General features: G+C 35.1%; 1 protein-coding gene across 7 annotated transcripts in view; it reads left to right on the forward strand.

The window, feature by feature from the left end:
• PIK3R4 (phosphoinositide-3-kinase regulatory subunit 4) overlaps window positions 1-12,831 on the forward strand; it is a 93,762-nt gene that overhangs the window by 17,589 nt on the left and 63,342 nt on the right. For all 7 annotated transcript variants that reach the window (XR_012380591.1, XM_073900275.1, XM_073900276.1 and 4 more), the window contains exons 6-7: window positions 336-557; window positions 10,068-10,241. Coding sequence is in view for 6 of the 7 variants with exons in the window: in XM_073900275.1 (XP_073756376.1) it covers window positions 336-557; window positions 10,068-10,241 (396 nt within the window). In the remaining variant the exon portion in view is untranslated. The remainder of the gene's footprint in view (window positions 1-335; window positions 558-10,067; window positions 10,242-12,831) is intronic.

Raw genomic sequence — 12,831 nt, forward strand, 5'->3', positions numbered from 1 at the left:
GAACACAAGCAGGGGAGTGAGAGAGGGAGAAGCAGGCTTCCCGCAGAGCAGGGAACCTGATGTGGGGCTCGATCCCAGGACCCTGGAATCATGACCTGAGCCGAAGGCAGATGCTTAACGACTGAGCCACCCAGGCACCCCTGTTCTTCAGTTTATATTTTGGTTTCCCATCTATCTTTCAGAGCTTTGAACAGTGGAAAAATTTAGTGATTATAGACTTTTTATGGTGGCTTCTCTAATTGTTCTTTTTCCTCCAAGGAGTAAGAAAGAAGCCTAGGTGTATATCTTGGGGGAAAAAAACTGATCCTATCTTTATTTTATTTTATTTTTTTTAGAGCTGCAAGCCTTACATGAAATGGTCCAACAGAAAGTTGTCACTTTGCTAAGTGACCCTGAAAATATTGTGAAACAAACCTTGATGGAAAATGGAATAACACGGCTGTGTGTATTCTTTGGACGTCAGAAAGCCAATGATGTTTTATTGTCCCACATGATCACTTTCCTAAATGATAAGAACGATTGGCATCTTCGTGGAGCTTTTTTTGATAGTATAGTTGGTATGTTTTACCATTTGTTTTAAAATACATCTTTAAGGTTTTGAATTGTTCTCTCAAGTAGTACTTCTGTGAGGTCTGAAAGATAGGTGACAAGACTACCAATTTCATTAATAATGAAATGAGCTCCTAGTGTTTCTGTCTTTATGCTGCTTTTGGATGATAAAAGTATCTTAGCTAATCAAGGGATTGATTAATTAAATTGTGATTCATTCATATGAAGGAATATCATGTGGTCATTAAAAATAATGTTTTAAAAGAATATTTATGACCTGGGAAAGTACCATGAAATACTATTAAAGTAACCAAAGTATTGGTTCTATTAGGTAATATAACAAATATGTTTATAAAGAAGTCTGGAATATACTAAGATTTGTATAGTGATTATCTCTGGGGCTGGGATTGTAGGTGATTATTTTCTTTATGTTTTTGATATTTGTCAAATTTTTTATAGTAAACATGCATCAGAAAGTAACTTACAGTCAGAAAATAACAGTTAAGCTACAAGTGTAAATGAAAATCAATTTAATTAGGCAGAAAATTAAAGCTTGCAGGCTATGCTTTATGTAAACTGAAAATGTGTGAAAAATTAAGTAGTTTTTTTTCTACTTTTTTCTAAGTGTTAATTTTTTATTTTGTTCATTTGTTTTTCAGATTCCACATATAACTGAAATCATATGGTATTTGTCTTTCTCTGACTTTTTTCACTTAGCATAATACCCTCTAGATCCATCCATGTTGTTGCAAATGGCAAGATCTCATTCTTTTTTGTGGCTGAGTAATATTCCATTGTATAGATATACCATATCTTCTTTACCATTCATCTATTGACGGATACTTGGCTTGTTTCCATGTCTTGGTTATTATAAATAATGCTGCAATAAACATAGGGGTACATATATTTTTTCGAATTAGAGTTTTTATTTTCTTTTAGGTAAATACCCAGTAGTGGAATTACTGGATCATATAGTATTTCTCTTAATTTTTTAAGGAACCTCTATACCATTCTCTGCAGTGGCTACACCAATATACATTTCCACCAGCAGTGTAAAGGATTCCTTTTTCTTTACATCCTCGCCAACACTTGATGTTTCTTGCTTTTTTGATTCTAGCCATTTTGACAGGTATAAGGTGATGTATCATTGTGGTTTTGATTTGCATTTTCCTGATGATTAGTGATGTTGAACATCTTTTCATGTATCTGTTGGCCATCTGCATGTCATCTTTGGTAAAATGTCTGTTTAGGTCCTCTGCCCAGTTTTTAATCAGATTATTTTTTTGGGTGTTGAGTTGTATAAGTTCTTTATACATGGTAGATATTAACTCCTTATAAGATACATCATTTGCAAATACTTTCTACCATTCAGTAAGTTACCTTTTAGTTTTGTTGATGGTTTCCTTCACTGCAGAAGTTTTTGATTTTGGTGTAGTCCCAATTGTTTATTTTTGCTTTTGTTTCTTTTGCTTGAGGTGACATATCTAGAACGTGTTTCTGTGGCCTGCGTCTAAGAAATTACTGCCCATGTTTTCTTCTAGGAATTTTATGGTTTCATGTTTTACATTTAGGTCTTTAATCCATTTTGAGTTTATTTTGGTGTATGGTTTAAGAAAGTGGTTCAGTTTCATTCTTTGCATGTAGCTGTCCAGGTTTGCCAGCACCGTTTATTGAAGACACTGACTTTTTCCATTGTATATTCTTGACTCCTTTGTCATAGATTAATTGACCATATAGGTGTGGATTTATTCCTGGGCCCTTTATCCTGTTTCATTGATCTGTGTGTCTGTTTTTGTTCCAGTACCACACTGTTTTGATGACTACAACTTTGCAGTATATCTTGAAATCTGGGATTGTGATAGCTCCAGCTTTGTTCTTCTTTCTCAAGATTGCTTTGGCTATTTGGGGTCTTTTGTGGTTTTATACAAATTTTAATATTATTCTGGTTCTGTGTAAAATGTTGGCATTTTGATAGGGATTGCATTGAATTTGTAGATTGCTTTGGGTAGTATGGACATTTTAAACAATATTTTTCGAACCCATGAGCATACAGTATCTTTCCATTTGTATCATCTTCCAATTTCTTTCATCAATGTTTTATAGTTTCCAAAATCCGGTTTTTCACCTCCATGGTTAAATTTATTCCTACACATTTTATTCTTTTCGGTGCAATTGCAGATAGAACTGTCTTCTTACTTTCTCTTTCTGCTGCTTTGTTACTAGTGTGTAGAATTGCAAGATTTCTGTGTATTTTGTATCCTGCAACTTTACTGAATTTATTTTCATAGTGTTTTGGGGAAGTCTTTAGAGTTTACTATATATAGAATCATATTATCTGCAAATAGTGACAGTTTTACTTATTCCTTACCAATTTGGATATCTTTTATTTCTTTTCATGTCCAGTTGCTGCAGCTTAGACTTCCATTACTATGTTGAATAAAAGTGGTGAGAGTGGACGTCCTCGTCTTATTCCTGTTCTTAGAGGAAAAGTTCTTAGTTTTTCACCATTGAGTATGATGTTAGCTATGGGTTTTTTATATATGGCCTCTATTATGTTGAGGTATGTTTCCTCTTAAACCCACTGTGTTGAGAGTTTTTGTCATGAACAGATGTTAAATTTTGTCAAAGGCTTTTTCTGCATCTGTTGAGGTGACCATATCATTTTATCCTTTGGTTTATTAATGTGATGTATTGATTTGCAAATACTGAACCATCCTTGCATCCCTGGAATAAATCCCACTTGATCGTGTGTGGTGAATGATTTTTTTTAATGTATTGTTGAATGCTCATTGAATGGGTTGCTCATATTTTGTTCACGATTTTTGCATGTATGTTTATCATAGATATTGGCCTACAGTTTTCTTTTTTTTTTTTTTCTTGTGGTGTCTTTGGTTTTGGTGTCAGGGTAATGCTGGCTTTCCTTCCTCTTCTTTTTTTTGGAATAATTTGAGGAGAATAGGTATTAATTCTTTGAATGGTTGGTAAAATTCACTTGTGAATCCATCTGGTTCTGGACTTTGTTCTTTCTGAGTTTTTTTTTATTTAAGATTTTATTGATTTATTTTAGAGAGAGAGAGAGCATGAGTGGGGGGAGGGAGAGGGACAAGCAGACTCCATGCTGAGCATGGAGTCCAACTTGGGGCTCAATCCCAGGACTCTGAGACACAGTCTGAGCCAAAACCAAGAGTCAGCCACTTACCAGACTGAGCCACCCATGTGCCCCTCTTTGGGAGTTTTTTGATTACTGATTCAGTTTCATTACTAGTAATTGGTCTGTTCAGATTTTCTGTTTCTTCTTGATTTACTTTTAGAAAATTATATGTTTCTAGGAATTTATCCATTTCTTCTAGTTTGTCCAGTTTGTTGGCATATAATTATTTATAGTTTTCTCTTATCATCCTTTGGATTTCTGTGGTGTCAGTTGTTACTTCTCCTTTGTTTCCAATTCAGTTATGAAATAGTATATGCCAAAGCCATGTTATTATGGTTACCAACTAACCTTTTTTTTTTTTTTAAATCTTTATTTATTTATTTTTAAAGATTTTATTTATTTATTTGTGAGAGAGAGAATGAGAGACAGAGAGCATGAGAGGGAAGAGGGTCAGAGGGAGAAGCAGACCCCCTGCTGAGCAGGGAGCCCGATGTGGGATTCGATCCCAGGACTCCAGGATCATGACCTGAGCCAAAGGCAGTCGCTTAACCAACTGAGCCACCCAGGCGCCCCAACTAACCTTTTTTTTATATCATTTTGCACATGATTGTAACAGCTTGTCTGTTAGCTTAAAAGAATGAAAAACTATTCTACATATTGGAAAGCTTCACTGGTATCTGAACTTTCTCATGTAGTTGCAGAAAGCTGTAGGGTATAGATTTTGGTTCCCAATAATCTCGGAAAGTAACTGCTAAAAGGTTTGCCTTTGGTTTTTTCCCCAAAAAATAAAAAAAGAAAAGAAACTCATATAGCACCAGTATTGATATTTCTGCAAATGCTGCCATATAATGTTTTGGAGAAAAGGATCCTTTTCTCCTTTTGAAAAGTTTCAAAATTGTATACTGTTCTTGCTTTGTTACTATTGGAGATTATTGATCTCTTTTCAGACATCTTTATAGTTAAAAAAATTAAAAATTTTTTGATGTATAGTTGATATATAATATATTAGTTTCGGATGTACAACAGTGATTCAACATTTACATATATTATAAATGCTCACCACGGTGAGTGTACTTATTGTCACCAAAGTTATTGCAATATTATTGTTTATATTTTATGTTGTATTTTACATTCCATGACTTACTTATTTTATAGTGAAGTTTGTCCCTCTTAATCCCCTTCACCTATTTCACCCGTCTCCTCACCCCTCTTCTGTCTGGCAACCACCAGTTTGTTCTCTGTATTTATGAGTCTGTTTCTGTTTTGTTTGATTTTTCATTTTGTTTTTTAGATACCATATATAAGTGAAGTTATATGTTATTTGTCTTTCTCTGTCTGACTTGTTTAACTTAGCATAATACCTTCTAGGTCCATCCATGCTGTTACAAATGGCAAGATTTCACTCTTCTGTGACTGAGAAATACTCCATTGTATATAAGTACCACATCTTCTTCATCCTTTCATCTGTTTTTTTTTTTTTTTTAAAGATTTTATTTATTTGACAGAGACACAGCGAGAGAGGGAACACAAGCAGGGGGAGTGGGAGAGGGAGAAGCAGGCTTCCCGCGGAGCAGGGATCCCAATGTGGGGCTCGATCCCAGGACCCTGGGATAACGACCTGAGCTGAAGGCAGATGCTTTAACGACTGAGCCACCCAGGTGCCCCCATCCTTTCATCTGTTGATGGACACTTAGGTCCCTTCCATATCTTGGCTATTGTAAATAATGCTGTAATGAAAATGGGAGTACAGATGTCTCTTTGAGAGCCTGAATTCATTTATTTGGATATATACCCAGAAGTAGAATTGCTGGGTAATATGGTATTCCTGTTTTTAAATTTCTGAGGAACTTCCATGCTGTTTTCCATAGTGGCTGTATCAATTTACATGCCCACCAGTAGTGCACAAGGATTCTCTTTTGTCCACATTCAGGTACTTTGCCCATTTTGTAATTGGATTGTCTGTCTTTCTGGTGTTGAGTTGTATAAGTTCTTTATATATTTTGGATATTAACCCCTTATTGGATATATCATTTGCAAATATTTTTTCCCATTCAGAAAGTTGCCTTTTTGTTTTGGTTTTTTCCACTGTTTGTATAAGTTTATTGATTCATCTCAGTCTTGCATCTCAGACTCCTCTAACTCTATTCTTACTTATACTTTGTATCTCACATCTTTGTCTTTCTTGCTTTCTTCTTTCAAATCTTATTTTTATTTCTTTTTTGTGGAAAAGGTGGTGCTTAGAACTTCCATCTGTTGATCAATTCATGTGTATTTTGAATCATGCCTTAATGTTTTTAATTCTAAAATAATTTTCATTGTTTTTATTTTGTTTATAAAAGTAATACATGTTTGCTGTAGAAAATTTGAAAAATAAAGAAACCAGGAAGAAAATAAATCACCTTTAATCTTAAAATCCTTTATGATGTCTGTTAATGTGTTGGTGTTTTAATTCTGTAGGTCACTCTCTCCTCTTTCCATCCCATTTTTGCTATCTTGTCATATATGTCATGAGGCACTATTGTGTACCTGGTAAGAGTAGGTATTCTGGAGCCATACTGTTGGATTCATGTTTTGGCTTTGTCATTTACTAGTTGTGGTTGATGGGGAAATCATTTAATGTCTTTTTTCCTTAGTTTCTGTATTTGTAAAATGGGCATAATACTAGTACCTATCTGGGGACTCCTGGTTGGCTTAGTCGGTTAAGCGTCTGCCTTTGGCTTGGGTCATGATTTCCAGTCCTGGGATCAAGCCCCACTTCGCTCCCTGCTTAGCAGGGAGCCTCCCCCTGCCCCCCCCCCCCCCCCCCCCCCCCCCACCGCTTGTGCGTGCATGCATGTGTGTGCTGTCTCTCTCAAATAAAATCTTAAGAAAAATAATAGTACCTATCTATTCTGTTGTGAAGATAAAATGAACTAACATATGTAGTAGTGCTGGGCACAGAAGTATTATGTATGTATTATATTACTTTTTAATCTTATTATTTTTTAATTTTTTTTCTGGTGACATATTCTAAGCATTTTCTCATGTCATTAAAATTTTTTTGAAACCAGCGTGCCTGGGTGGCTCAGTTGGTTAAGCATCTGCCTTCGGCTCAGGTCATGATCCCAGGGTCCTGGGATCGAGCCCCACATCAGTCTCCCTGCTCAGTGGGGAGCCTACTTCTCCCTCTGCCTGCTGCTCCCCCTGCTTGTGCTCTCTCTGTCAGATAAATAAGTGAAATCTTAATTTTTTTTGAAACCATAATTTAATAGATGAAGATATTCCATTATATGGTTTTAGCAAAATTTATCAATTGTGGATATTTAAATTATTTTTGTTTTTTTCTTTTCATATAGAGATAATATTTTACATAAATATTTGCTGCTTATTATTTTCTGAGGATAGAAGTCTGAAATTTTAATTATTGGGTTAAAGAATATGAATATATTTTTAAAACTCCTGATACATTTTATAAGCATTTCAAAAAACGTTGTATCATTTTCCATTCTGATCAGCATTGTTTGACCCTACTGCATACCCTTCAGCATGGACTAGGCTTCACATAATCTTTGCCTGTTGCTATGGTAAAATGATAACTTGTTTTGATGGATATTTCTGTGCTTATTTGTGGAGGTGAAAAATTTCTCATGTTGATTACTCATTCATACTTCTTATTCTGTACTTTTTATTTATTGGTCCTTTTTTTTTTCTTAAAGATTTTATTTATTTATTTGACAGAGAGAGAGAAAGCAGAAGTAGGCAGAGAGGCAGGCAGAGGGAGAGGGAGAAGCAGTCTCCCCGCTGAGCAGGGAGCCCAATGCGGGGCTTGATTCTAGGACCCCGGAATCACGACCTGAGCCGAAGGCAGACGCTTAACAACTGAGCCACCCAGGCGCCTCTGTTTTGAGCCTTTTATAAATGTACATTAAAATTTTTAATCAGTGGCAAATACTTTGCTCAAGTAACTTGTTAGGTTAATAATCTGTTGGGTGCACATCTTTTTTTTATAATGCTTTATTTTTCACACTTAACTGTTTAATTGTTCGTTATTTTGGTCTGTGGTATAAAGTGAAATCTGATTTTCCTCAGAAAAATAATCAGTTTTCCTGACACTAAACATTTCATTTCTTTCCCATTGATTGATGAAGCTTATGTTATTATGTGTTGCATGCTTGTGTCTTTCAGTTTTAGTTTTCTTGGTATCTGTTCTGTTCCCTTGATTTCTCATTTGTGTACTCAATTTTATATTCTTTTATTATAGTTATATTTATTATATCATAATTATTATCATTTTTTAAAACTTTTTATTTATTTATTCATGAGAGAGAGAGAGAGAGAGGCAGAGGGAGAAGCAGGCTCCCAAGGAGCAGGGAGTCTGATGCGGGACTCGATCCCAGGACCCTGGGATCATGACCCGAGCCGAAGGCAGACGCTTAACCATCTGAGCCACCCAGGTGCCATAATTATTCTAGATTTATAAGCAACTTTAGTATCTAGTAGGTTAAGCTCTCCAGATGTCAATCTTATTTTCCAAAGGATTTTGAGCTATTTTGGCTCATTATATGTTTCTAACTTTGTAAAGTTCCTAAATATAATCCGCTGGGATTTTAGGTAGTATATTTCCTTTTATTAAAGAAAAAATTTCTGTAATTACTTATCAATTATAGGAGAAATAAGCTTTTGTAAATTATTCAAAGTCTGCAATGTATTAAAAGCAATAGTTGCGTTTTCCAGAAGCAACCACTCTGGATTTTGTTTTTAGTTTGATATCTTCAGGTGTTTATTGCCATATCTCTAATATTTTTCTACTACTTTTAAGAATTATTGACTTTAGACTTTAGTCTCTTGACTTTTTTTCTATGCCACGTGAAGGTTTTTTTTGTTTTTTTTTAAGCTTTTATTTATTTATTTGACAGAGAGAGACACAGGAGAGAGGGAACACAAGCAGGTGGAGTGGGAGAAGGAGAAGCAGGCTCCCTGCTCAGGGAGCCTGATGTGGGGCTTGATGTGGGCCTTGATCCCAGGACCCTGGGACCATGACCTGAGCTGAAGGCAGACGCTTAACGACTGAGCCACCCAGGCTCCCCTATGCCACATGAAGTTTTAACTCATACCATTTCCTGATCCCTCTTCCCCTCTGGTTTTGAGATGTAGATCACTATTTTCAGTGCTTTAGTTTTTGTGTGTTGTTTTTATAACTTTGAATAATTAAACCTACTTCTTATTGATCTACTTCTGGACTACAAGGAGATGAGTGCCCCTTTCTCTTTCTCCTTTTCCTTGTTGGTTGGTTCTTTCAGCCAATTATTGATTGACAGTTCAACTAACAAATGCATTGCATAGTTGATAATATTTATATTTTGTTCTGTAGTCATAATAAAGTCTTGTACTTGTATAGACTGATTCTGAAATTTCAAAGCAAAATTTACATGATTATGTTTAAATTTTATTGACTTTAGAACCAAGTAGTGTGCTATATATTTGCTTTGCCACAGTTCTAATGCCATGACTCCTTTATCACTTGATGAAAATATTTAGCATGTCATCAATGGATTCTTCTTCCTGTCTTCTGCAGATTATTAAGGATATTGCACATTTTTTAATTTACTTTTTATTTATACCATTATTTTCTGGAACAATTTTTTGTTCTGGGCTTTCAGATTCCTTTGTTTTCCTTTCAAAAGAAAGTGATACATCTTCTTTACCTTGTCTGTAATATCATCTTCTTTCTTACCAGTTTTACCTATTGCTTGTAATCTGTTCCATTTTTCTTTTTGATAACATTTTTGAAATTTATTGGCTTTTTGTTCTAATTTGGCTGATTGATTTCTGAATCTTTGCTAGCTATTATCAGTTTATCCCCTTGAATTCCTGGGTTACTGTATCTGTCATTTTTGTATATTCTGCATTTTTTTTTATTTTGCTGAAGAACATCCTCAAGAAACTTTCTTAGGTAGGGTTGCATGGGAAGTCAACCTGGATAGTCTTTGTATGTTTTAAAATGATTTTGTTCTCTTATTTTATTGGCAGTTTAAGTGTAAAGTTTATTTGACAACTTTGGAGGTCTTGCTCTGTTGTGTTCTAGCCTCCATTGTTCCTAAAGATTATATTGTGAAGATTGTTTTCATTGTTCCTCTTTCCTTTTTAGGGGACATATTTTTCTTTCTCTAAGTTCATAAGATCTTTTTTTTTCCCTTGGTGTTCCAGAATTTCTTGGTGATTTGCTTTGGTGTGGATCTTTTTCATATATTGTGCTGGGTAGGAAGTGCAATGGCCTATCCTGGATTGTTGCTCAATATATTTGGGTTTTGATTTATTTTATTGTTTAACTTAATGGCATTTGTACTTTCAGGTATAGAATAATCATATAATGTTGCTTCTCTTTCAGGTGTTGCTGCGTATGTTGGTTGGCAGAGCTCCTCAATTCTCAAACCCCTGCTGCAACAAGGTCTTAGTGATGCTGAGGAATTTGTTATTGTTAAAGCTCTTAATGCCCTTACCTGTATGTGCCAGTTAGGGCTGCTGCAAAAACCCCATGTCTATGAATTTGCCAGTGATATTGGTAAGTTTCTGTTTCTTGAAATTAGAAGTAGAAAATTAAGGGTGTCTTAAGAGAAATAACAAATGAGAGAGCGTTGTAAAAATTCTAGGCAATATAGAGTCAGATTTTCAACTTTATTGTCCCTTGTGTGTGTGTGTCTGTGTGCACACTTAAGTGCACGTTCATGTATGCTTGCATGTATACAAGAGACAGGCAGGCAAACAAACAAGATCATTTGGTCCTCTAGCCCAGCTTGGGAAATAGCTCTTTTTTTTTTTTTTTTAAAGATTTTATTTATTTATTCATGAGAGACAGAGAGATAGAGGCAGAGGGAGAAGCAGGCTCCCAAGGAGCAGGGAGCCCGATGCGGGACTCGATCCCAGGACCCTGGGATCATGACCCGAGCTGAAGGCAGACGCTCAACCATCTGAGCCACCCAGGCACCCCTAGCTCTTTGTTTTTATCTGTAGTTAAGTCTTTAACTTGAAAAATAAATTGTTTTGTTTTCTTTTTAACATGATGTAGATAAAGTCTTTAACTGTTTTGGAGAGTCAACCTATTTTTTGAACAATTGATCACTCGTCAGGAAGTTGAAATTGAATGTACAGGATTGTCTATGACATCTGTCATTGCACTGATTGCCACCTAAGAATTCATAGTGTTGAAGTTACTACTAACAATTTTATTAACTGATGAAAAGAATTAATGTTTAACCTTTATAGTACTTAGCCTATTTCCCTCAACTTAAAATTCAGAATAAGGGCAAACAAGTAAATACGACACTTTCTAAAATTAAGAATATCTGGAACTTTTAGTCTTCTTATCACTTCATTTTAAGATAGTAAGCAATATAAGATACTAAGTTGGCTCTGTCTTGAGAGGACATGAAATCTTAGAAAATTGCCTTTTTTGGATAAAATGCTTAATTGCTGCTAAATGCTTTGCCAAAGAAAATTAATAGAAAGCCAATATTGGTTAGATTTGGTTATAGGTTATTCTTGAGGCAGTCATCAGAGAAAAAAGACAAAGGAGTTATGATTTATTTTGATTGTTGAGAAAGTAGGTAGTAGCTTGTAGAGATGTATAAAATTTCTGGAATTTTTTTTTTAAACATTCTGTTTTTTAAGGTTTTATTTATTTGTCAAAGGGAGAGAGCACAAGCAGGGGGAGCAGCAGACAGAGGGAGAGGGAGAAGTAGGCTTCCCGCTGAGCAGGGAGCCCGATGTGGGGACTCGATCCCAGGACCCCGGGATCATGACCTGATCACGAAGACGCTTAACCAACTGAGCCACCCAGGCGTCCAAAATTTCTGGAAATTTTGAAGGCATGAATGTAGCTTTTTAAAATATATTTGTGGAAAATTTATATGGAGGTTTCTTATTTTACACTCTAAGAGCTATAGTTGTTCTTTTAGTTTATAATCTTAATTTGGTTTGAATTTTTTATGAATACGTTCAAAATAATTACAAATTTTAGAAATTGTTGAGTATTGGTACCACAATCATGATGAGAATCTCGATTACATTGAATTGTTTTTGGTTTTTCATATAAGCTAAGGAGTGCCATGTAGTGTAAGGGCAGATATAGAAAGCAGTGTTTCCGTAATAATATTAAGGAGAAAATGTATTGTCTTAACATGCATGTCATGCTATATGGAATGTTTTCCTGCTCATTTTCATTTTCTGAATTCTCACATAGTGCTTTCTTTTTTCTCCTATGAAAGTGGCATTACCTTTATGGGTCAAGTTTTTCTTGCCTTTGACTTTGATCCTCCTTATTTTAATGAATATTCTCTGTATATAAATATGTACATGTATGTTCTAATTTCATATAATTTTTCTTTTTTTTTAAAAGACTTTACTTGAGAGAGAGAGAGAGCATGAGTTGGTGGGGAGGGGTACAGCGAGAGCAGGGAGCTGAGCAGGGAGCCCGATGCAGGGCTGCATCCCAGGGTCCTGGGATCATGACCTGAGCGGAAGGCAGACACTTAACGACTGAGCCACCCAGGCGCCCCTCATATAATACATTTCTTCTATTGCCTAATTACTTGGAAACTTTTTTTGAGACTTAATGTAGCTTATAATTAGCATTTTATTTATCTGAAAAATGGATGTCTCTCAATTTTTAAGCAAAAATCATCATAAATATAGTTTTTTATCCCTCTTCTCAAATTTTACAGAGATTTTTCTGTGTTCTGCTATTTCTTGTCATTGATCATAGGACGAACATATGGGACACTGTATCTTTAGTTTAGCATTAAAATAAGTGTATCTTTATCTTTAGGTATATAGAATAAACTCAATATGGTACAACTTCTTGGATAGGGACTTCCCTTAGAACTGGAACTGAATTTGGTACTATCTGGTGGGGGACAAAGCATTGCTGAAAAAAATCAAGTAAATAATCATCCGTTGGCATTTTGAACTATTTCATAGAAAAAACAATTTTAGTAATTTAGAAACACCTTTAGAACATAAACTGTATACATCTCTCTGTTCTGTTTTTTTATAAATTTTTTATTGTTATGTTAATCACCATACATTACATCATTAGTTTTTGATGTAGTGTTCCATGATTCATTGTTTGTGCATAACACCCAGTGCTCCACGCA

Source organism: Callorhinus ursinus, unplaced genomic scaffold (genome assembly GCF_003265705.2).
Source record: "Callorhinus ursinus isolate GAN/ISIS: 27379988/994484 unplaced genomic scaffold, GSC_fseal_2.0 scaffold1, whole genome shotgun sequence".
NCBI lineage: Eukaryota > Metazoa > Chordata > Mammalia > Carnivora > Otariidae > Callorhinus > Callorhinus ursinus.